The sequence below is a fragment of the Narcine bancroftii genome, chromosome 10 (genome assembly GCF_036971445.1).
Source record: "Narcine bancroftii isolate sNarBan1 chromosome 10, sNarBan1.hap1, whole genome shotgun sequence".
Lineage (NCBI taxonomy): Eukaryota > Metazoa > Chordata > Chondrichthyes > Torpediniformes > Narcinidae > Narcine > Narcine bancroftii.
Genome location: NC_091478.1, coordinates 4972973 through 4999432, shown reverse-complemented (window position 1 = coordinate 4999432; position 26460 = coordinate 4972973). Strand labels below are relative to the sequence as shown.

Below are 26460 nucleotides of genomic sequence, written 5' to 3'. Positions count from 1 at the left end.
CTTCTCTTATCAACAATCAACAGAAGTTAGCAAGGTTTTGGATGTCCATGCACAGATTTGCTTTATAACATTAGCAGTGGCATGGTGAGCATAGCAGTTAACGCAAAGCTATTACAATACCAATGATCCGAGTTTGAGTAGGCCACTGTGAAGAGTTGTATGTTCTCCCCGTAAATTTCCTCCAGATACTCCTGTTATCTCCCACATTCTAAAGACATGTGGGGCTAGTAGATTGATTGGTCACATTGTGTATTTGTGGCCCAGACACACCTGTTACCATGCTATATCTTTACATTCAAAATTAAACATCAAGAAAATGCACACAGGCCTCTCCAATGTTTAGTACATTTCAATTTCTGCCCACACCCTGGAATGTGGAAGACCACATTGTCCCAGAAGTTAATGATGGCGACTCCTAGAATACTTCTGCTGCAGCTTCTCTGTATGACTTTTCCCACTCACAATTTAAAAAATCTTCAGACAGATCAGCCACTGAAATCAGTATAGACAAATGCCTTGTGCACATGTCTCAATATCTTAACAAATTTGGTCAAACTATGGGCTTTGTGGTAAAGCACCTTTAGCAGATACCAGTCCTGATATTCCTGCCATCAAAGATCACGGCTTAAACCTCTAATATTAAACATTGATCAATCTTAAATGGAACTAAACTATTTAGGTCTAAGGGAAGAACTGCAGCTAATAAGGAATGCATTCTGCTTCATATTATTTGTTTTTTTTAAGTATTTAGTCTTCCTCATTTCTTTGTTCCTATGTAACTATGTCAAGAGATTTGTCAGTGGAGATACTCCTGAGGAGTTTGAGAAGATTTGATAAGTCACCAAATACTCTTGAAAATTTCTATAGGTGCACTGTGGAGAGCACTCTGACTGGTTGCATCACTGTCTGGTTTGGAGGTGCCAATGCACAGGAGAGGATAAGACTACAGAGAGTTGTGAACTCAGCCAGCCCCATCATGGGCATCAGTCTTCACACTTAAGGACATTTACTAGAGACAGTGACTCAAGAAAGCAGGCTCTATCCACAAGGACCCCCCACCACCACCCAGGCTGTGCCCTCTTCTCACTGCTACAATCGGGAAGGAGGCAGCACAGGAGCCTGAAGACAAACACCCAACATTACAAAAACAGCTTCTTCCCCTCCACCATCAGATTTCTGAATGGAAAATGGATCACAGACACTACCTCACCATCTCTTCTTTTGTACCAATTTATTGATTTCATAAAATATAATTTGTAGCAGTTTTATACCTGTGATGCTGCCACAAAACAAAATCTAAAGACCATCACGAAAGCCGTTGCAGGCTATTTCGGCCCACAAAATAGCCACTCCATTTGAATGGTGGGAGAAAACTAGAGCCATCAGACAAAACCCACCTGGAAATGGGGAGAATGTATAAATTGCTTACAGAGAGCGCTGGAATCAAACCCGTCTGGTCTGATCTCGATTGCTGGCGTTGTAAAGGCATTGCACTAACCACTACACCAACTGTGCTTCCCATGCAAGCTAAAGCTTACTATCATACAAGCTTGTAGTGCTGTCATCATGCACTAAGGGGTACTCGTATTGCTCAGGAACTGCCTTGGAGGGGGGGGGGGGTGGGGAATGAGAGTTGCTCTAGGGACTTTAAATATCCTGGTTGCTCAGCAAGTGTCATTTCATCCCTGAGGTTCTATCAGCTACTCAAGCTTGCTGATAATAAACTGCTATCTCCATAGGTCTTTAGCACCTTCCACTTTAAATGCATCTTCTGCTGAGGGATTGAAGCGATAAGAGAAGCAAACATTTACAGAAGGCAAGGATTGCACATGGGTGATAGTGTAAGTGTATGAAATTTAGGTAGTTTGCTTTGTGCATTTAATTTGGAAAATTTTCTTTTGTGCAGTCCAGATACAACCCTGAGCAAGTAGGATTGTTTATGAATATTGTCCATGGACAGATGGAGGGTGTTGAGGTTGCCTCCCTATCTCATCAGCAGCCATTTCACATAAAATCAATACTTGTTCTGCATATGTATGGTTTTAGAATCAGAATTTATTGTCATGAACAAGTCACAAAATTCATTGTTTTGTCTGGATGTGGGTTATCTGTTTGCCTGTTTTGTATAGAGGGCCACAGAAGACCATTTCATTGGATTGTACTTGTTCAATCAGTTGATAAACCTGACTAAACACTTTACTGTAGTTTCAAATGGAATCTGTTTCCGAAGCTTATGCAAATATCATTTATCCAACAGGAGTCCACTGAGTGCAGTTACGGCCTCCATGGTGGGATTTGGCAATTAGTATACCAGCATGAACTTGAATTTTCTAGAAAAGGGAGGGTGAAGATCATTCATCTCAAACACAAACATCATGGTCTTCCTGAGAGCAGCAATTCCCTACCCTTCTGTAGGACTCAGACACTTGGTTCACCTTTAGTTCTCATCCTGCAGTTAAATCTGCAGGACTTCACTAACAGGACTTTGAAGAGTCTGCTGTAGGTAGTCCAAGTTTCTGAAGCATACAAGGGTAGGGAATCATAGCCTCTAGGTAGACTGGGATTCATGCTGGGTTTGAGGCCTTCATCTTCAAGCACTCCTTTGGCAACTACTGGTACACCAGAGATTGAACTTCATAAATATCTGTGCTTACTGAGAAATGGATTCTGAGATTATGGGAAGTGATCCCTACTATCTGGAGGTTATGGCTAAAAAATTAAGCTCAGTGCTCTTCTCCCAATTTTTAATACTACATTTCATTCTCCAGCCCAATACATCCACACACGATTACAATTTGAAGTGAAAGGCAGTCAATTACCACTAGTTAGAAATCACTCGAGTGCACAGATACTATTCAAGACAGATTTTTAAAAAAAAACTATGAACTGGCCAACCACCTGCTGACTCAGCCAATAGGAAAGATTTAATTTTCCTTTTAAATGGAAATGTAGCACAGTAACAAGCTATTTTGGCCCAGGAGCCATGTTGCCCAACAACACGCACGTCTTAACAACATGGGAGGAAACCGGTGTACAGAGAGAAAACGCAGACACGGAGAATTTCAACCCAGGTCATTGGCCTTCTCCAAGCATTGTGCTAACTACTGTGTTTCTTTTGCCTTGATATAAAATGTATGGAAGAATGATATTTCAAAGACAATTTAGAGAAATAATCTTTAAATAAATTTCAATTGCTTTAAACGAAATTTATTTCCCATTTCTTCAATGTTCTCAGGGTAAATTGAGAAGAATGTACTCTTTTTTCATTAGGAATATCTGACTAATAAACAGCAAATTTACCGGAAAAGAACAAGCTGATGAAAGAATCCCTCAACCAAGAACAATTAAAAACTATAAACTACTGCATACAGATCACACTTCTTGTAAAATAGCATCTATTTTATTTTAGTTCAAATTTCAATTACATCCAAAAAAAACTTAAAAATCAATTGAACAGACATGAAACAAGTGGATAAGAATGCATTGAATGGCATTAGCTTAATTCCCAAAGTGATCTGCAAAATAAAATCTTCCTTCAGTAATTTGTTTTGCATTACTTGGCGTACACCTCAGCTCAAGCTAATTTATTTTGAAGGGTTTTGAAAATAATTACTTAGCATTGTGGACAATTAATATTTGCAATTCAAAATCAATTTCATCAGAGGGTGAAGGAAAGTACATTTTTTTGAGCTTAATCCAACACCTGGGATATTGACTAAGTTTTTGTTAAAAGTCAAGAATATTCACTGTTTTCCCAAACACACATCCATCTGTCAAATTATACTGTTTTAATTTTAAAAATGTCCACTTAAATGTTGATTTATTTTCAAGAAGATGTTGAGCTATCCATTTATAAATCAGAACATCAATTTAGACAAAGGTCTACCAGTGTGTCACAGCAACGCCAAGATTCCTGAAAGTTGTCTATCTATTGTCAATTCAATAACAGACAGAAAACCAAATGGTACATAGTTTAATCCATAATCTTCTCTTGTTTAAAAACCCTACAGTACCGAGTTCTGAGGTCACCCCCTTGGCACTGGCTACAGTAGTTCAGGTATTATATTTCACCTGATTTTTAACATGTCAAACAGGAAAATACTTTTGCTGCTACTAATAATGCCCTAGAAAGGACCCAATTGTGGACATGATCATGGTCCACCATTATGAAAAATGATGCTTGATAACTCACAAATGAAGGCACTTAAAGGGTTATCAGCCCTCAATTGTAAACAAACATTAGTCAGTTTTAAAACAACAAAAAATGAAAAAGCAAAAAGTAATCTGGATACTTTATCTGCAAATGAACAACTACAAACGATCATCTTTACAAATATTTAAAAATTGAAAAAGAACAATCCAATCAATTCACTGTTTTGAAATATGCAAGAAACATTTCCCATTTTTTTACAACCAGAAGTTTGTTACAAAAATTCAAAAATGCTTCAAGACCATTTCAATATATATTAAGTGTCATCAATATTACCAATGTTCAATTACCTTCATGACTGGTTTTCAAAATGAACCTTTTCTCAGACATCTTAACTACTTCCTATAGTTAAAAAATAAATGATTTTCCATGTTCATGGACAAATTGTCAGAGAAGGTCAAACAGTGTCTTATACAGCAAAGACAAACATACACAACCGACCTTTTAGGCCTGAGCCCTTCATCAAAGTATGAGAAAATGCCAGCAAGTGTCCGAAGAGTAAGGGGGGGGGGGTGGTTGGCAAGGCAGGAGATGATGGAGAGGGAGATGGCAGGGCTGTATGGTTGAAAGAACTGGAAAGACAGGAAAAGGTGAGGGGAAAGAAAAGGCAAGCAGGTTTAATGGAAAGCAGTAAAATCAATGTGCATGCCAAGTGTCTGGAGAGTGCCCAGACAGAAAAACAAGGCATTGTTCCTCCAATCTGCAGGTGGTCAGGGTGGGACAAGTGAAGTGTTGCTTCACACGAAAGGCTTGTTTAGGGCCGTTGGCCGTGATGAGGGAGGAGGCATGAGTACAAGTGTTGCACCTCCGTGGGCACAGGGGAAGGTGCCGGGGGTGTGATGGTGGGGAGGGACAAGTGCACGAGGGAATTGCAGAGGGAGCGGTTCCTGCAGAAGGCTAAGAGGGGAGGAGAGGGGTACGATCCTGTAGTAAGTGCCAGAAATTCCAGCAGATGATGAGTTGGATGCAGAGGCTGGTGGGGTGGTAGGTGATGAGGGAGATTCTATGTTGATTGTATCTGGGGACAGAAGATCAGGGCAGATGAGCAGGAAATGGAAGGAGATTGTGGGTGAGAGCTGAATTGTGTTTGTGTAAGAAGGCAGACATTCTGGAAGCTCTGGCCTGGAAGACCTCATCTTGGGAACAGATGAGGCAGAGACAGAGAAGCTGAGAGAAGGGGAATGGAATCTTGCAGGGGACGGGGTGTGAGGAAGTGTAGCCCAGTTAGTTGTGGGAGTTGGAGGGTTTGCTGTGGAAAGCTGATCTTCCGAGATGAGGACAGAGAGATCCAGGAAGGGGAGAGTGCTATCGGAGATGGATCAGGTGATTTTGAGTTCAGGGTGGGTTGGACATGAAGTGGATGAAGCAGCCCCGATATAGTAATCTATATATACCGGAGGAAGAGTGGGGCAGGGGGAGGGGTCTTGCCTGTGTCGGTTTGCATGGATTGCTCCACAAAGCCTACAAACAGGCAGGCATAGCTGGGACGTGTGTGTGTGAAAAGAGAGGAGAAATAAAGGCCCATCCATCGTGAAGATGAGGATGTCCTGTTCACAGAATCTGAAGTCATTGAGGAGATGGAGGGCATGTGAGGTGTTATGGATGTAGGTGGGGAGGGATTAAACCAGGGGAGAAAGGATAGTCAAGGTAGGATGAAACAGTTCAGTGGGCAGGAGCAGGCAGAAACAATGGGTCTACGCAGATGGTTGGGTTTGTATTTGTTGGGTAGGAAGTAGAAATGGGCAGTGCAGGGATGGGAGAGAACAAGGTTCATAGCCATGGAGAGGAGGTGACCAGAGATCAAGTTGGAGATGGTTTTGGAGATGGCTTGTTGTGTGGTGGGGTCCTGTGGGAGGGGTCAATAGGAAGTGTCAGAGCTATCAACTGGCCTGTAGACTGGTATCTACAGAATTTTGTGATTTGCTTCCATGTTCATGAAATCTAAAAATCCATAGCACAGAAGCAGCTACTAGATTCTCCATGTTCATGCTCATAACAGTATAATATTAAACTTTCAAGCTTATAAACGGGTGCAAGAACAACAACCCGAGTAAAAACGTGGACAAGATAAAGGTGACGATTGTGGAGGGCAAAGGTCAACCATTCTCCGCTGCACATCATTGAGAGCACAAAGTTCCTTGGCATGCATACAAAGGAAGACCAACCCTCAACTCGCAACACCTCCTCATTAGTTCGGAAGGTGCAGCAGCACAAACTTCACCAGGACGCAGAGGACGAGGCTATTGGGCCCCACTTTGACAACCTTTCACAGGAGCACAATTGAGAGGTTCCTGTGTGGTATGGTAGCTGCAAAGCATCAGACCGGAAGAAGTCAAGAGGATCATTGGGATCTCCCTCTGCTCTATTGATTGCATTTACTGGGAGAGCTGTCGAAATAGGGATCAAGAAATTCTAGACAACTTTTTCCATCCAGCTCACAGTAACTTAAATTCACTACCATCAAGAAGACAGCAGAAGAGCATCAAAATCAGGATTGCCAGACTGGGGAATAGCTTCTTTCCGCAGGCTGTGAAATCAATAAACAGCATCCTGTAACCACGCAAATCTTGATATGTTTATTTTGATTAATTTGTGGTCATTGTGTATTCTGCATTGTGTTTTTGTATGTACAACAAGGTCTGGAGAGAGGCTGTTTCGTCAGGTTGTAAACTTAAATCAGATGATAATAAACTTTAACTTGAAAAATAATAAACTATTTTCTTCTGAATAAATCTTGATCAGGCTCGAAATGAATAACTTGCGATATCGATGAACTTGGTCATGTCTTGCGGGATCTTCCTAATCGCAGTAAAATTTCAAAGTGGATGACCTTCTGCTTGACTCAATAACCTGGCAGGAAACCCCCAATTTCAATCTGAGCCAGTTAGAATATGATTAATGTGACCCTGAAAAAAACATTATAATTTATTTTACAACTTTTTGTGATATTATTACCATAAATCTGTAATCACATACAATGTTGGAAAGAAAATCTGGAGGCAGTTTCTTCTGAATTTCAGAAGTGTCCGTCATCAGGTAATGAAAATATTTAAGACTAGTAACAACTGTTGCCTGACCAATCATCTTTTAACTCCTGAATCCTTCAACTTTTTTTTAAAAAAAACCTTATTTGAACTACTAATTTTGCTGCCTCCACCCATTTTCCCTCTTCTCAATGAGAATTATTCATTACAGTTAAGAAACATCAGCAGCCTTTTCAAACTAATGTGCAAACTTCTCCCATGCCACCACTAAAGTTCAATTTGCACTAGGAACCTCCAAGGAGTGTTTCTCCCCCCCCACCCCACCACCACCACTCCCCTCCCCCACTACCCCCAGGCTGCTTTGAGACATCCTTGAATCTTTTCCTGTCTTTTCTTCTGAGAACTCAGTAATGTTTTTAGTCCAACAGAAAAGGAACAACACTTTTCTAGCACTTGGTTCATCTCCAGAAAAATAGTTCTATTCATACCCACTTTATGCAATACGGAATAAATGTGTACATGCATGCATTTAGATTATTTCATAGGTCTTTTTCTACTGCCTTTCTTTACCCCAGAAAATGGTCAAAAATAATTGTTTTACATCATTTCGAAGCTGCAGAAAAGCTGAATATACAGCCCAATTTGCGAACAATCCTTTAAATTCAAGATCCAAGGTTAGCTGCCACTACAGGACTAAACTTCTGCTAAAAACCCTGTAAATTATTTAAAATTATTGACATACATCACATGATTACTTTGCAGCACTGTGGGCTAATCTGGACCAAACATCCCCAAAAGTTTACTTAATCCTTAAAAGTAAGGGCTTCCGTTAATTCCATATGAAATTACTTACAGATTCACCTGCCAAACATCGAGGACAAGGCTTTGAGATCCCTGGTTGTATCTGGAAATAAAATGTTCATTTAATAATTAAAATATGAGACTCGGAGAATTTCTTAAGGATATTGAGTAGAAGAATGAATTTGGACATGCATATTTTAATGACTGTTTTTAGGATTTTCTTACATCGATATTTCAAGACATTGCATCACGGTGAATATACACAACACAGCCACATTCTAGCATTGCGATTTCCCTCAACAGTGTGCTTTTCCTTCTGGAAAATTTTTATGTGGAAAGGATAGAAAATATTGGAATTTTAGAAAATAAACTCACTGGAAATTTCAGTTGTGCCTGACATTTTCAGGATCATGTTTGGGAGAGGTGGCAGGGAAACTGGTACCATACAGACCTGGGTTTCCAGCGAAGATTTGAGATGTGGAGACGGGTTCAAGAGTAGTGAGGTTGGAGAGAGATCAATGGGTTGAGGTGGCAGAGCCCAAAGGAAGGAAGATAAGGAAAATGCCTTGCAGATATTCTGACCCAGCACTGTGCTAGAAGAACATTGTCCTGGGAATGACCAATCATTTATACCTCTGAAACAAAGAAGGCTCTGTATTCATACAATGCTCCAAAAAAATGCATATTGCACAGATCGAGATTATTCAGTGCACAATCAACATTGTAAATCGAGTGAAGGTACAACAGTGCAAGATCCCACCTAGTTATTCTGCCAGAATAATGCAGAATGCCTCAATAATTATCAATTTCACTTTGGGGGGAAAAAAAAATAATGAAACTGAATTTCTTGGCTGAGAAATAGGGAAGCAAATTCGACTACAATGTGGAGTCACACAGGAATCTGCAGATGCTGGGATCTGAAGCCAAACACAATCTGGAGGAACTCACCGGGTCAAGCAGCAACAGTGGGTGAAAAAGAATGGTCGACATTTCAAGCTGAAACCCTTTAGAGACCAAAGAGTTTCAGCTTGAAATGTCCACATTTGTTTTCTCCTACTGATATGGCTTGATAACAAAGTAGGTGATATTTTTTAAACCTTCAATTAACCAGAATCTAATAAGTGGGCAATCTACTCTTGTTATTCAATAAGATAAAAATAATCACAATCCTTTAAAATATAGAAGGAGAATCTTTTTATTTCAGAATAATATCCTTCAAGTGATACAAAAAGGTACTCCTACAAAATTTTATCAGGCCATACATGGTATGAAAGTCTATAGGCCAAACAAGATTCTAGTACAGATTGGCCCTAAATGAACTGAAAGGCCCAACTTTCCTGGTATCTGAACTTATCCAAACTGATAACAAATAAAATGGCTAATATTCAGATGTACCAAATGAAAAGCGAGAAGTACAGAATGCCCAAAATATCATTTCATTCCATGTATTATTTTTCCATTACTGACCAAATACATTTAAACTAGTAGAATCCTCTGGAATTTATTTTAGACTGAAATATTGTACCCCAAAGAGCACACCAATTATTACAAGCACTTCAAGACCAGTTAAAGATATTTTAAGCATTTCCAAGATTTCACATTTTTATAAAAGGAGCAGAGCTCAAATTGGAGGTTTGAAACAGGGAATATAATCTATTCTAGATTTTCTAAAATAAAGCAAGGGTGGTTAAAAGATAATGTCGGCATTCAGGTCTGCAACAAAAATAACATTGTACAACAGCCTTTTTATTAAATCATCTTAATTTACTTTCATTACTAATGAAAGGAACTAAAACCTATGCACAAATTCCAAACATTCTTCTGGTCCAAGCTCATTTGGGAAAACTAAGATAGCATACACAAGTGTGTAATAGTCAATACCGTGAAAAAGTTGACCCCCTATTTTTGGCCCTGCCACCTACCCCAGCTGCAAACTCTCACCTAGGCCCCGGACTCCCACCCATCCATGCTCCTAATGGTCCTGCCACCCTCCCATCTGAGCTCTCAATGGCCTGACCGTAGACTCGCCTCGGCCCACATCACCCATCCATCCAAGGTCCGGCAGCCCACACATCTGAGCTTCTGACACCCTGAACAATGCAGTTACTTACTGCGGTCAAAATTAATATGCGTGTTATAGTCAACCCCCTAAATTTTACCCTAAAAAAATTCAACTGTTACACAGAGTTATATGGTATAACTTCTTCTTATTTCCAATCTGTCTGGCAACTCTTGAATTCACAAATTATGCATGTTCCCTTGAATGTATTATTCCTAAAATGATCTAATCATTTGTTTATTCTTAACTAGTCAGAAATTATCCATGGTGCTATTCAAGAAATCAAAAATTAACATCAAATTTCTAGACAATGTAATTACATAAAGGTCAATTCAATGCATAATTTAAAAATAATTTCTTAAAACAGCAAATCCTATACAAACATTAACTGTGGGGTGTGGGGGTGCGTGAAGCTGTGCAGTACCAAAAAAGTTAACTTGGGTATGCTTGGCAAACCAATAATGCTAGATATTGTTCTCGCAGATTGAACTGGCTTTTGATGATCTATGGAGCTCCAGCTTAGTTGGGTACAGGGTATATTATGCTCAGTCTGGAAATCACCATCCAATCCTTGGCAAGATCGCTTCTGGAAAAAAAAATTACATAGTTACGCAAGGAATAAAAAAAAGCGATACTTTCCAGAACCAGTGTTTGATAAATACATGAAGAGGCCAATAGAAATCACAAGCTTAAAATGAAATGAAATACAACAATTTCAGCCTGGAGTTATCCAGAAAGACAGCATAAATGAGAGGGTGCAATCTTCTGTATTCCAATTCTACCCGATATTGTACTCCGCACTGGAAGCATCATCACAAAACCCAAATGCTTTGATAATTTGTAAATACTTCTTGAAAATCTTGTGGAATTTGTGCCACTAAACACAACACATTTGTTTCAAAGGGTTGCAGAGGAACAGAAGAGATAAATCAGCACCTTACAGCTCAATTTCAGGTTCTACAATAAAAAATCCCAGGATGTTCAATAGTTACAGAAAACAGATGCTGGAAGAACTCAGCAGGTCAACCAGTAACAGAAGCTATTGGTGCAAGTTGATGTTTCAGGTTGAGACAGCCAAGAGAATCTCTTTCGCACACTTTTCAATTTAGCTCATCGATACTATAGCTGGGTGACCAAAACTATACAAAATACTCCGTGTAGTCTCAGCAATAACTTATGCAGCTGTAAATTATGTCCCAACTTTTGTACTCAATGCCCAACCCAATGAAGGCATCATGCCAACAATCTTCTTGACAACCTGTCCACCTGATTCACTGCATTCAGGTCCGTGCAAGTCCTGCCCAGGTTTACTTACAGCACCAAATTGCAACACTTCGCACTTGTCAGAGAGGCATTTCATTTGCCATTCCCTGGCCCATCTTTACAAATTATCTGGTTATTGTTTGAAATTTAGATATTTTTCTCAATATCATTTATCCCACCAATTTTCTAACCATATTAACTACATCGTCATTCAAATCATTAATGTAGATGATAAATAACAATGGACCCAGCACTGATCCCTGTAGCACACCATTGGTCACATGCTCCCAATTAGATATGCAACCATAGAGCTACAAGCCTACAGTGACAAGGACCCTCAACTCTTCCTCCACTACATTGATGACTACTTTGGTGCTGCCTCATGCACCCATGAGGAGCCTGTTGACTCCATCCACTTTGCTGCCAACTTCCACCCAGACCTTAAATTCACTTGGTCCATCAATAGCAACACTCTCTCGGTCTCCATCTCAGGGGACAAACTCTCAAACATCTACAAAGCTACCTACTTCCACGGCTACACCTCTTCCCAACCTGTCCCAAGAACTTCCATGCCAGATCAAAAATGTCCTCCTTCAAACAACATAGTTTTCCCTCTACCACTATCAACTCTGTGCTCACCTCCACATCCCCCATTACCCGCATATCTGCCCTGTCCCCCTACACCCCCACACACAAGGACAGGATTCCTCTTGTCCTCACCTACCACCACACCAGTATCCAACACATCCACCTCTACCATTTCCGCCACCTACTACGTGATCCACCACAAGATATATTCCCTTCTCCTCCCCTCTTCACCTTCTGCAGGGTTCACTCCCTCCATGATTCCCCCTGACAACTTCTCTCCCCACCAACTGCCCCCTTGGTACCTACCCCTGTGACCACAGGAGGTGCTCCTCTCACACCTCCCACACCACCATTCAGGACCCCAAACAGTCTTTCCAAGTGAAGCAACATTTCAATTGTGAATCTGCAGGGGTCACCTACTACATCCAGTGTTCCAGTTGTGGTCTCTTCTACATCAGAGAGTTTGGATGCAGATAGGAAATCGCTTTGTTGAGCACATCTGCTGTCCGCTGTAATACCATGGACATCCTAGTGGCTACCCATTTCAATTTTCCATCCCATTCCATTCCCTTGCTGACATGTCTGTCCATGGTCTCATGCACTTTCAGACTGAGACCACCCGCAAATTGGAGGAACACCTCATCTTCCAACTGGGCACCCTCCAACCAGATGGTATTAATATCAACCTCTGGCTTTTGTTAACCACCCCCATCCCCATCCCAACATCTTCCCTCAGCCCTGTCTCTGTCTCCTTTCAACAGAGAGATGACCAATTCTCACCTCTCCCCTTATCATATCCAATTAAGATCTGGTGTCGGTCTCGAGTCCTTCCCCAGCCGGACCGGCCCTGGTGTCTGATGCTAGTCCTCCCCCAGCCTGACATTGTCAGAATTCTGAGATCTTCTGCTTGTGGCTCATTTTGCTTATTCCTTGAAGAAAGGCTCAGGCTCAAAATGTTCTTTTTGTGGATGCTGAGAAGACTGGCCAAGTTCCTCTAGCATCTTGGTATCTTTTTAATCCATTTGGACAATGTTCAGCACCATGCCCCCATCAATCGTCATGTCAAGTTTTCAAAATGATAATAGATTATATTTGAGGGACAATTGCTACCCGTCATTAATCAGTCCTTGCCATTCCCAGGATTTTGCTCATGCCAGACTTGCAGATGTTATTTTCACACACACATTTTAAATTAAATTGTACAGTACCATTTCAGTAAACTTGGCAAGCTGAAGGTCAAAAAATTAGCTCTCCAGTGTGGAAATTCCAACCATTACCTGGTCAGTCAGATGCCAAACCATCAGAATTTCCAAATGGCAAGATAAGGGATTATTGGAACTCATTTTAACTTTGATTATGTATGCAGTCAATTTTCACCCTCCTTATCAAGGCAAAATTAAAACATATACAAAGCCCCTACTTCTCCCAGCTTCAAGGAAGAGGGTTATAAAAACTCATGACCAAGGAAGAAAAAGACCTTGGCTTATCTGATTTGAATGGACAACCGTTCATTAACTTCCCAACTCTAGATTTTCCTCCAAGAGGAAACATCCACTCCAAATCCACCCTGTCTAGATCTTTCAGGATGTGTAATGTCAATCGTCCCCTCTCACTCAATTAAATTCAATAGATGAAAGCCAGGATTGTCCTAACTTTCCACAAGACCACCAGTCATTCCAGGTGCTGCTCCAGTAAACTTTGACAACCTGCTTCCAATGCTTTAATGTGACTTAAAAAAAATCAATAATTTGCACAGTATTCCACACGTAATCTCGTGAAGCCTAGTTTTCAAATGCTGTAGTTTAAATCTTGAGCAATACTGATCGAGGCCCATCATTTCATTTCATTAACATGCTGTGAAAATGTACAATAGCTAGTTTGCAAGGTTTCTTTCTCAAGTCATTTGACAGTTTCTGTACAAAGCAAAAACATTGGGGCCCAAACTTAAGATTTATAATGGTTAAAAAATGTTGTAAAATGGGACAAGTTTGCCTCCTGTACTTTGAAGCAAAAGGTATTGGTCGAACATTATACTCAGCATAGCTGGCAATAATTGGTTTAAGAGGGAATAATGTCCACAAGCTACCACAAGAGGGCACTTAATCCAATGGTGTCATATTCAAGTTGGAACTTTTCACCATAACCATATAACCATTTACGGAGCGGAAACAGGCCATGTTGGCCTTTCGAGTCCGCACCGGTTCACTGATTTTGTGCGCCCTCTTCAGGCATTGGTCCTGGTAGATCTTCATTCAATAATGATGGGCGAATTCAATGCAGGTGGAATCAGTCGTAGAAATGTTTGTGAAACGTGCAGTTCAATACTTCTGGGCACATTCAATACAGGGTCAACTAGTCCGAGAAATGTTTTGTCAAGATGTTAAAATTGATCGTGTATAAAAATACTTTCAAAATTGATTGACTGTATTATAACATGTTTTATATATATATTATATGTGTGTGTGTGTGTGTATATATGTATATATATGTGTGTGTGTATATATATATATATAAAATATTGTGTATTATCTCTTTATCTTTAAGACATTTAAATTATTATTTTATGTTATTTTTCAGTGAATTCTAACCAGAACTCGGTGGGTCTCACAGCATCATAGCTGCAGCTTTACAAAATGTGGTTTTTTTTCCAATTTTAATGATTCAGTATGTGAGAAGGCTCTTCCAGCCTGTGCTGCTCAATTAAATCCAGTTAACCTCTCAATGCCATACAAGTGGGGAAACCCAGAGAAAACCCATGTAGGTCAACAGAGAGAACATACACAGTCCTTATGGACAAGTGCCAGATTCAAACCCAGATTGCTGGCACTGTAGCAGCAGCGCACTACCCACTACACTACAATATCAAACAGAACTTAGCACAAACAGAAAAAAAAATTAATTTTAAGAACTTCAATATTCCCAGCTGGATTGTTAACTAGTATATATAACCTGCAACAATTTTGTTTCAGTGAACGTTATTTTAAAAATAAATGATTTATAATTTGCTGTAAATATTCTTTAAACATAGCATACTAAATTAGTTAATCTAGCAAACAGATGTATGGTAGGACAGTTCAGATCCTGTGCCATGTGGGAACTCCAGAATGCTTTAATCAGAGAGAGGAGCTCGAACAGTAAATGTGGGCACCTGTTAGATTTAGTGTTTCTGGGTGAGGTCACCCTACAGCTCAGGAGGATCCAATCAGAGAAAGAAATGATAAATGTCAGATTGATGACCAAAATCAAGTAGGTGACAAAATGCTCTCTCCCCACCAGAATACTGGTTACTCTCTAACCAGTATTCTGTTCTATTAATCATGTGGAAAGAAGGTTCCACACGAATTTTAGCCACAGGGAAAGATTAAGAAAATCAGTTAGGAGATGAATATTAGAAGACTAATGCTTCTGCAATTTCAGACATGACTCCAGAATGCTTTGTCTCCTTGGTACCAGTAAACAGCTGCAGAAGATTTGAGGGTAAACAGACAATTGTGATCTATATTGGTACTAATAATATGGGTAGAAAAAACTGATACAATGAATTCCTGCATGAGAAAAAATTAAAACAGGACCTCAAAAGGTAATTGCCAGGTTGCTCAGTTTGCATCATGCTAATAAGGGGGTGTGTGTCTTAAAAAACCACTGCAGGATAGAGGACTTTAGATTCCTGGACCACTGCAACTCGAATATGCCAGACGGATTGCAATACTATACAACAAAGCTCAGTCTGGTGTGCTTAAGGGAAGGTTCACTAATGGAAGAATTTATAGGAAACAATCATTTCAAGTTAAGATTTGAAGGATCTGCAGAAAGGATTAGGCCATGCCAAGGTAAATTGGAGAAGGCACTTTCAAATGGATGAATACAAATCTGATCCCATAAGCTGGAATCAAAGTATGGCAGGAAAAACTGTAATTTTAAATTTGAAGCCATTAGAATGGATATATTTTAACAAATCTCAGCATGTTCCCAAGGGAAAAGGCTATGGAAATTAAAGCCAAAATTTCAAAGACACAGCAAAATTGAGCAAAAAAAAATTAAGGCATTTGACAAGCTACATTACTACTAGACAAAGTTGTTAGACTATCATTCTTTGCCAACTGCTCAACCTTCAACACCAATGTGCCAAATAAATATCTCAAACTCCTGAGAACTTTGCCTCAGCACCTCCCTCTGCAATTTGATCCAGCACTTCCAGTCCTTCAGATTGAAAGCAGAGGAATGATGACAGCTCCTCTTCCACAATAACCTTCAGTACTCAGCCCCCAAATATACCCTTTGTACACCATGACTGTATGAGCAAACATGGTCCAAAACACCTCCACCTCTAAATCCACAGATGCCAAATCACAAACAACGTTGTGCCAGGATAACCTTACCTCAGCAAGACGAAGGAACTTGTGGAAGAGGGATAAAGCTCATTCCCTGTCAAAAAATTACTTTTCAGACTTGGAGGATGCGAACAGTCTAATATTATATCTGATAGAAAGAGTAACAAGCAATGCAAACTGGAGGAAACTCAGACCTGCAGAGCTTATTGGTAGCACAAGCAGAATATGGGGTTGGTTGGGTGGGGGGGGGGGGGTAGTATGGTAAAAAGGCATATGAGATCTTGAACTTTGAAAAGAATCCACATGCAAGGAAGACAAGATATTTTCAAAACACTGGTGTCTGGTTCTGAATGTAACATGGTAGGAAAGATGTATACCAATGAGATGCTTTAATTATGTAAACAGACTTGAAAAGTGGGGACTATTTACATTGAAAAAATTACAAGGACTAAAATCATTAAGGATATAGACAATAGGGGAAAAAAAAAATCACCAAGAATCAAGATCATATACAAAAAGAGTTAGGATCAGGAGGCAGATTCAAATGTCCCAATCAAACATAACCCAGAAAGAATGTTCAGATTTTGGGGAGAAGGTAAGGAATACGATTCATTGAATTTCTCTTTCATAGTACTGGTATGGATTGGCAGGCCAGATGGCCTCCTTCAATGCCGTTACGTCTATGATTTCATAATTCCTGTACAGTCAAGTAACAGATTCCAGTTTAGATATCCATTTGCAGTTAGGGGAAAGAAATTTAAAGGTCCAATGCGATATATTTATCCAAGGACTATTGGTCTTTTCATGCCTTGACTGCAAAATGACCTAGTTATCGGCAACAGTGCAGGTTTTTAAAATACAAAATATTTCAGAGAAAATCCATTTACTAGCTCCTTGACCAGAATCAGTACATCTATCTATTAACTTAACAGGTCACCTTCACACCCATTTCAACAGCATGAAAAAAAAAGATAGTCCCAGTCTTTCACTTCAGACTAATGCTCCATCTCCAAATATTGACTAATATTTTTGCTTTCTAAACAAAATTTTGAAAACTTAATCAAATTTCTAGAACGCAAGCTTTAAAAATCCTCTACAGTAGATTTTTCTTTTATTTTCCAATCTAATACACCGCCTCCATCATGAAGCATTATTTGTCATTCAATCCAATCCACCTTGCACATACGAGCTTCTGCTCGGAGATACACATCAAAAGGAGGAAACATCCTTGCAATGGTCAGATCGTGGACCACGATGAGAGAGAAATACATAGCAGAATAATAAAATTAAAGTTCTCTGGGCTAAAGTGGTTAATGAGCACATCATAAAGGTGTAAAAAGAGGGAGAAAGTAACATTAAAGTGACATTAATCCTTTAAAAATCAAAATGCTTTAAAGAATACTTTGCATTCACAAAATTCGTTTGATAAATTATTTAGTTCCAGTTATATTGCTACTTAACAGGTTACTTATCCATATACACTTGTATAAATAATGCAGAACACAAAGCAATGTTTAAAATTTGATTGGTGAAACATTTTTGAAAATGTAACTTGAATTCAATGAATGTTCATTAAAGAAGTAATTTAACAGGTTGTGGCAGGTGCACCATAAAGTACATCAATGATTTAAACCGATTTTGTACAGCAAATTGCAATGCTACAAAGCTAACCCGAGCCCTGCAGCTGTACACAAGGGAATCACTAATTCTTGAAATTGAAATTTGAACTAATACTAATGACATGAATGGGGAAAGTTTACAAACCTTGGTCAAGAACCAAAATACTAACATTAGGAAGTTATGGCAGCTGAAAGTATAAATCACAAGTTTAAGCACCACATCTCAATTTCAAATTGATCCAGCATTGCAACAGATTAAGCAAAGTCAATGATGAGTTCCAAGACTTCATCCAAAACTCCCAATGACAATGCTATCAAGAAAGGGTGGGAGCTTGCATACACTCAATGGTGTTCTGTAATTAGCTTTTAAAGCACATACGCCACATCTATATTCCTTCACACCTTTCAGTGGAGAGCAAAAGGGCTGAAAATCTCGAGACTGTCCTTTGCTGGGACCAAAACAACAAATATGAATAAGCTTGAAGAGATGGAAAAACCTATCTGCAACCATTAAGAGGAAACATTGACAAGGTAATATACCGAAGGAGGATGCAAGAACACATGGCATCTGAAGCCCCTAATGATATTCTAGTGTTCCCACTAACCCTGTGGTAACTTTTGCAGACTGGTGGTTGCACAGGTGCTGGCCAAGGCCCATGTACTGCTTTGTGGAAAAGCAGGAGAGCACAAAATCAGCTTGGATTGTTTGTGCCATTCCTCAAGTGGAAGAATCTACCAGCAGCACAAGCTATCAGGCAACTTAATAGACAAGTACAACAGAAGTCCAAAAATCCTGATGCAGAAATCCAAACCCGAGAATCCAAACTTTTAAAATTTAGCAGGCTTCTGCAAGCATCACAGACACACAGCGGCAACAAGCGACCATGCTTATCACAAAGAAATTCATTTGTTTACTGTATTTTTTTATATTTTACTATTTCAAATACTATATGCTTTTTTACATTGGGAAAACATTTTGTTTACATTTTTGTCAATTGTTGACTTATTATTTAAAACTGCTCATTTTGACAAATGAAGCATGCTGTATTGCTATCAGAATTTACTTGTTTATCTCTTCTTTATTCCTCCTTAAATTTGAATTTTGAAAGTACTCCACGAGAACCTGGTAAATCCAGACCGACCCAATCCCCTAGCAGTCGACTTTTAATGTACAGGATTATGAAAGGTGTAGATTGGGTGGGCAGTCAAACCCTTTTTCCACAGAGCAACAATTGCCAATACCAGAGGACATCTATTTAAGGCAAGTGGAGGAAAGTTTAAGGAGACATCAGTGAGTGCCTCAAATTCCTTGCCTATGGTGATGGTTGAGGCCAGTACAAGAGAGACGTTTAATAGGCACATCATGGATGCTATAAAAATACAGGGTTATGGGCTGTGAGGATGGGAAAAAGTTTACATGGTCAGCACAACATCATGGGCCAAAGGGTCCGATCTGTGCTGTACTGTCTACTTCTCTAAGTGTACAAGTTAGATAACATCTGAAATACTAATTAGTTTTTTAAACCCCCCCCCCCCCCCCCCCCCACAACAGAGGCAATTCAAAATGTCACTAGTTTAAAATATGGCAAGAAAGGGGTGCCTAAGAGACAAAGAGCAAGAGAGGACTCAAAGTTCTGAATTCCACCCCATCTCAAAATTAACTCTACTCTGGAAGCTGATTCATTTCATATGTAAGCCTGAAACTTACACTGCAAATTCCGTTCCATGAACTACTGAGTTTCTCCAACACTTTTGTACACTGCACTGGATTGCAGCATCTGCAGACTTCTTCCACACCAAAAGAAACTTCATTTCAACTTTTAAAAAATTCTACACTTTTGTAAAGTTTTTATTTGGATCCATACACATACCCTTCATATACTCTCATGCAGATTCCTTTCACACAAACCAATTGAATTTCTTTCTCACCACTTGGTCTCTCCCCCACCCTTTCCCCGAATCTTACAAGGTCACAGTTTCCTCTACAGTCACGTGTAAGATCATTCCATTTCTCCAGTGTCCAAGGAATGAAAAGACCTATTTCAGTCACATCAGCTGTACTGTGAGGTAGGTATAAAGTTCAGTACATTCCTCAATAAGATTTCCATCTGCTGCAATAAGTTCCCCCATTACTTGATTATAAATACCACTTAAGGCAACGCAGCCTTCCAAGAAAAAAAATTCATGTTTTATTGATTTAACAAACAAAATTACAGAAAGCATCTCACGTACATGTAAGTACCCAAAAAAACTGATAGATTTTATAAAATTGATACAGCAACAGTTCCACGAATCACATAAGAAACAATTGAAACCCAGAACTTACCAAGTTAAACCAAATTTTAAAAGTTATAGAAAAACAAACAAAAAAGCCTAAACACTAAATCGAATTCCCCCTTCTACAATAGGCTTCATTTCCTCGAACTGTCCAGGACAGGAGCAAGGCTCCCCGAGGGACCCCCCTCCCCGAGGCTCCCCGAGGGACCCCCCTCCCCGAGGGACCTCCCCCTCCCCGAGGCTCCCCGAGGGGACCCCCCCTCCCCCCCGAGGGACCCCCCCTCCCCGAGGCTCCCCCCCCTCCCCGAGGCTCCCCCCCCCTCCCCGAGGCTCCCCGAGGGACCCCCCCCTCCCGAGGCACCCCGAGGGACCCCCCCTCCCCGAGGCTCCCCGAGGGACCCCCCCCCTCCCCGAGGCTCCCCGAGGGACCCCCCCTCCCCGAGGCTCCCCGAGGGACCCCCCCCTCCCCGAGGCTCCCCGAGGGACCCCCCCTCCCCGAGGCTCCCCGAGGGACCCCCCCCTCCCCGAGGCTCCCCGAGGGACCCCCCCTCCCCGAGGGAACCCCCCTCCCCGAGGGACACCCCCCTCCCCGAGGGACCCCCCCCTCCCCGAGGGACCCCCCCCCTCCCCGAGGGACCCCCCCCTCCCCCGAGGGACCCCCCCTCCCCGAGGCACCCCGAGGGACCCCCCCTCCCCGAGGGACCCCCCCTCCCCGAGGCTCCCCGAGGGACCCCCCCTCCCCGAGGCACCCCCCCTCCCCGAGGGACCCCCCCCTCCCCGAGGGGCACCCCCCTCCCCGAGGGGCACCCCCCTCCCCGAGGGGCACCCCCCTCCCCGAGGGGCACCCCCCTCCCCGAGGGGCACCCCCCTCCCCGAGGGACCCCCCCTCCCCGAGGGGCACCCCCCTCCCCGAGGGGCACCCCCCTCCCCGAGGGACCCCCCCTCCCCGAGGCTCCCCGAGGACCCCCCCCTCCCCGAGGCTCCCCGAGGGACCCCCCCCCTCCCCGAGGCTCCCCGAGGGACTCCCCGAGGCTCCCCGAGGGACTCCCCGAGGCTCCCGAGGGACTCCCCGAGGCTCCCCGAGGGACTCCCCGAGGCTCCCCCGAGGGACTCCCCGAGGCTCCCCGAGGGACTCCCCGAGGCTCCCCGAGGCTCCCCGAGGGACCCCCCCTCCCCGAGGCTCCCCGAGGGACTCCCCGAGGCTCCCCGAGGGACCCCCCCCTCCCCGAGGCTCCCCGAGGGACTCCCCGAGGCTCCCCGAGGGACCCCCCCCTCCCCGAGGCTCCCCGAGGGACCCCCCCCTCCCCGAGGCTCCCCGAGGGACCCCCCCCTCCCCGAGGCTCCCCGAGGGACCCCCCCCCCTCCCCGAGGCTCCCCGAGGCTCCCCGAGGGACTCCCCGAGGGACCCCCCCCTCCCCGAGGCTCCCCGAGGGACCCCCCCCTCCCGAGGCTCCCCGAGGGACCCCCCCTCCCCGAGGCTCCCCGAGGGACTCCCCGAGGCTCCCCGAGGGACCCCCCCTCCCCGAGGCTCCCGAGGGACCCCCCCCTCCCCGAGGCCCCCCGCGGGACCCCCCCTCCCCGAGGCCCCCCGCGGGACCCCCCCTCCCCGAGGCCCCCCGCGGGACCCCCCCCTCCCCGAGGCCCCCCGCGGGACCCCCCCTCCCCGAGGCCCCCCGCGGGACCCCCCCTCCCCTCACCTGCTCCGGTGGGCCCCAGTCGCCCGGCTGCTCGTCCAGGCGTCGCTTTTGGAGGCGGACCAAGCACTCCATCGAGACAGCGAGAGAGAGAGGGCGGCCTTGCTCCCGCCAGCGTCTCCGCGGCCGCGGGGAGGTTGGCAGCCGCGCGTGCTCGTCCTCCAACCAATCAGCGTCGGCCTCATCCGGGCACGCGCCCCTTCGCGCTGGAGCGGGCGGAGCGAGCTGCTGGGGCGCGCGTCGGCCTCAGCCGGGCACGCGCCCCTTCGCGCTGGAGCGGCCTAGCTTGGATGCATACAGCGGATGGGTTGGTCTGCCCTAGTCTAGAGGGTGCAACCTACGGCGGATGAGATGGCTAATAGGCGGTGAGGCTGAGGCGTGCTGTGGGGCGCGCGGCCCGGAGGCGGGAGAGGGAGATGGGGGGTCGTGTCTTGCAGGCGAAAAGCGGGAGGATTTCGGGTCACGCGCCTTCATCAGATCGAGGAAGGAGAGGCAAGGTCGCTTGAAGCCGCAGAGAAAAGTGATCAGACCTCGGCAGTGTCTCGGGGCAGGGGGAGGACAAGGTTGTTCTGAGGATAAGGTATAGCAATCATCGGCCTGAACTTGGCCACCTCCACCCCCCAGTACGTTTTGAAGGGTGGGAGGAAACCGGAGCCCCTGGGGGAAACCAACACAGACACCGGGGGGGATTTGGACCCTGGTCCAGTCCAATTGCAGGGAGAGAGCTTCAATACTCTTTTTAATGGACTTGAAATTAAAAGCAAGAGCATGCAATTTTGGGTCAGTGCATGATGCATTGATCCGTGAGTAAGGGGTTGCTGCGAGGGACGGAGCTGTGAAGATGTGCCACGCCAGTGAATTAGCTCTGTGGTCTGCAAAAAAAGGTGGGTGCAAGTGTTAAAAGCGAAGGCATAGCCTTACTATGTGTCCACACACATAAACAAAAAGGGGGAAAGACTTTCAATTGTAAACAATCTGGCACTTAACATGCACCAAAACAATGCCCAGCCTGGAGAAAAGGCTGTAATAAGTGCAAAGGGCAGAATCACTGTGCAAAGTAATGTTTTTTTCCCAAAGGGAAACAAAACAGAAGTGAAAAGTCCAAACTGTGCATACTGTAGAAGAAGCTACTCTCATTGACACCTTTTTGTGGCATGGTATTGCAGAAACATTCTAAACCAACAGACACTGAAAAGCCAAGTGTGAACAGAATCAAGCGGGACAAGTGGTCTGTGTCATTACATACAAATGGAGCAAATATTCCTTTCAATCTTGACACGGGCAAAGGTCAATTTGATCTGTGAGCGTAAACATCAGGCAATGAAGATAAAGACATCCATGCAAATTCTGCACAGCTGAAAGCCTACAATGCGTACAGAGCATCGACACGAAAGGTACATGTAAACTCAAGGTGAAAGTTAAAGATAAAGAGCACCACTTCAGTTCACAGTAGTCCCAGATGGACATAAATCACAGGTTGGTGACAAAACATAAAAACTTAAGTCTAGTCAAGTGGGTGTACACACTAGGGAAACCTATAGTGTGAGCTGATGTGTTGTCCAGGGCAACGACACAGAGCCAGATGTGAATCCCCTTGTGAATCTGATTACTGAATCACTTCCCGTATCTGACATGAAATCCAAGCAGATCACAGCTGAAACAGAAAAGGACACGTTCTACAGAAGGTCATCAAGAATATGAAATGTTTTGAATAGTATCAGGAGTCCACAGTATCAAGGAACATTATCAATATGGTGGGACATTGTTTCAATTGCTGTGAAGTAATTTGTGATATTCCTTGGTTAAGTAATATGGTAAATTCAAAGTTCCTTTGTCCATCTGATGTTTGCCATACTACAACTCAACTGAGGTGGGGCAGGGTGTGTTGGGTTTGGGGAGGGCACAGCAGTGTTCCAGGATTGCTTTGAGAACTTGGATTGGAGCAGTTTCAGAAGGGCGCCAACCTATAATGGCAACGTAAAAGTCAACGAGTACACAAGTTCAGTGACTGGCTACATTAGCAAGTGCATCATAACCAGGGCTAACCAGGAACTATGGTTGGATCCAAGCACTTCTCAGAGCTCGCGATGCAGCTAGATAAAACAGGGCTGAAATTTCCCATGCAATCCGGAAAACAAAGCATGGATATGCACAGAGGCAGCTGTTGCGCAGCTCCAGCAACATGAGGCTCATGTGGTAAGGTATCAAAACAATAACAAACCACAAGAGAACCTTGCAAGACAATAACAATGGCACTGCCACTCTGGACAGACTGAACATATTCTACACACGGATTGACGAAAAGAACAGGCTGACACCAAATATAGCTTCGTCTCTCCCTGGAGTACAGTCCCCTTGCTTAGCTGCAGCTGAGGTAAGGAGAATCCTGTCGAAGATGAATCCACACAAGGCAGTGTACAAAGATAGAGATACTTAACTAACATTTCAGGTACCTCCAAGAGCTACTTGATCCATTTTGAATTCACTTACAGATGGAACCATTCACTGATGATACTAAAGCCTTGTCCCCTCCACTCCATCCTGACCCACCTGGAGAATGACACCTCATACACCAGGCTGCTGTTCATTGACATTAATTCAGCATTTTATGCAATCATACCCCGTGTGTTATAAATAGGAACTAAAATTCCCAGCATGCAATGCATGTGGTTGGCCAGAAACAGGAGTGATAGATGACGGGGGTTGTCATTAGAAGTCGGTTGAAGCAGCTCAAGGAAAATAAAGTCAGTTAAGCGTTAAACCCATATAAAGTTGTTCTTGAAAGATCAAGCATAACATGACATTAGAAGTGTCTGAATGAGTAAGAGAAGACAATAGTTTGGAAATGCTTCAAACAAACATCAATTGCTGTAGGATGATTATCAATTCAAATGAAGCTGCATGTTCTCTAAAAACAAACTGCTGGTCTCCCTGTGTAAGGAACAGCTCACAAATGAATTGTTGCAATCTGACATATTAAAAGTAGCACCAGTCAGAGGCCGGCTGGCCGAAGATGGCAGTGCCCAGTGGATGCACGTGGCATCAGTGCGGTTGGGCGACCTGACTGGAAGTGAAGCTGGAGATTAAATCATCCATGCCGACGGAAGTCATCTGAGGAAGATGGCAGCACCCGGGGTGAGCACACAGCCACTGTGTTGGCTGGCAAAAGTGATGTCAGCGACAGGGGTGGAAATGACGGGGCGAAACAATTGCATCACCCGGACCTCACACATGGCAGTGTTCAGGAGGGGTACCAGCTGACCACGGAGGGGCCACAGTGCTCCCAATGGGCCTGGAAAGGCACACTTTGGTGAAGCGCCCTTTCTTCCCGCACCAGGAGCAATGCACATTCCTCGCAGGACAGTCTTTTGCGTGAGCACCTGTTCAACCCAGACCAGGACCCACAGCACCTACAGGGCGAGCTGTGCTGCCAGCTGTGGTTGTCTCCTCCATGTAGACCCCTTGGCAATGGCAATCATGTTTATTGGTCAGGCAGAAGGTTGGGGGAGTTTAAGCATTGAATACTTCTACTGCAGCCTCCATGGAGTGGACTACCTCCACTGTCTGGGTAAGTGAGGCAGTGTTTTCCTCCAGCAGCTTCTGTTTGGGCCCTCCTTGAGCTCAGCCCTCGCACACAGGTGTCCCAGATCAGTCACTCCACTTCCCCTCCAGTCACATCGGTCTCTGCCTGGTACAGACCGGCTAGCTCATGCAGGGTCCCAAGGTAAACATCTGAGAACTCACCTGGCTGTTGGATCCTGATGCTGAGCAGGTACCTGGCGTAGACCCCGTTTGGGGCTGTGCATACTCTCCAGGATGGCCATCATGGGTTCATAGTCCGTGCAGTCCTTGATGGCCTGGAAAGCTCATGGGCCCAGCTTGGTGCGGAGCAGCAGGAGACATTTCTGATTGGTGTTGATCACCTTGGACCTGTGTTAGGATGATCGCCTCAATCATGTGCTTCGAGATCTCAAAGCGTGCCTGGGCTTTGGTGTGTTGGGGGTCAATCTCCAGCCACCTGATCATGAGAAAACTTCTGCATGATCTATCTTTAAACATTTTTACTGGAAAAAATTGGGGTGAGCTAGCACAAACTCAGAAAAAGCTGCGCAACAGGCTTTATTTCCAGTAAAAATCTGAACCCTGTGGCTCCCTGTGTGGCTGATTGACAGCTGACTAGGTAGAGTCAGCCCCCCTCCAGGTGGTCTATTAGGTTGGTTGATTGACAGCTGACCAGATGGAGTCAGCCCCCCCCCCCCCCCAGTGGTCTATTCGGGTTGGTTGATTGACAGCTGACCAGGTGGGGTCAGCCCCTTAGGGGGTCTTCCTGCAGGTCCAGAGATCACCCCCTGCAGTTGGCTGATGGTCGATTCACCACAACTTGTGTAAGATTAGTTGTTTTTAATTTGCAGTCAATCTAATACCAAGAAAGAGGTGTGCGCGTGCGCGTAGAGAGAGGGGGCGCTAGGACCACGGGGCGGCCGCCCGAAGAAGCCTGGGGACCGCTGATTGACCACAGCCTGTTCACTGCCCCAGCACCGCACGAGTTCGCCCGTCAGGCATCAAGAGTTGATCCTCGCTCTGACGACCCGCGTGATTCGCCACTGCTTTAGTCTGGCAATCATGGCGGCCGA

General features: G+C 43.9%; 1 protein-coding gene across 2 annotated transcripts; it reads right to left on the bottom strand.

Moving 5' to 3' along the window:
- Positions 1–6765: 6765 nt before the first annotated feature.
- Positions 6766–22098, bottom strand: LOC138744097 (uncharacterized). 2 transcript variants are annotated; one of them, XM_069899637.1, is made up of 4 exons: positions 21830–22098; positions 10438–10640; positions 8048–8098; positions 6766–7116 (listed from the first exon to the last, which is right to left on the bottom strand). In XM_069899637.1, the coding sequence occupies exons 1-4, from the start codon at positions 21899–21901 to the stop codon at positions 7095–7097; spliced, it is 348 nt and encodes a 115-aa protein (XP_069755738.1). In that variant the 5' UTR covers positions 21902–22098; the 3' UTR covers positions 6766–7094. The 2 variants fall into 2 exon arrangements, with proteins under 2 accessions (XP_069755738.1, XP_069755739.1); XM_069899638.1 differs by having other exon boundaries at positions 10479–10640; positions 21830–22094.
- Between the last annotated feature and the right edge of the window lie 4362 nt (positions 22099–26460).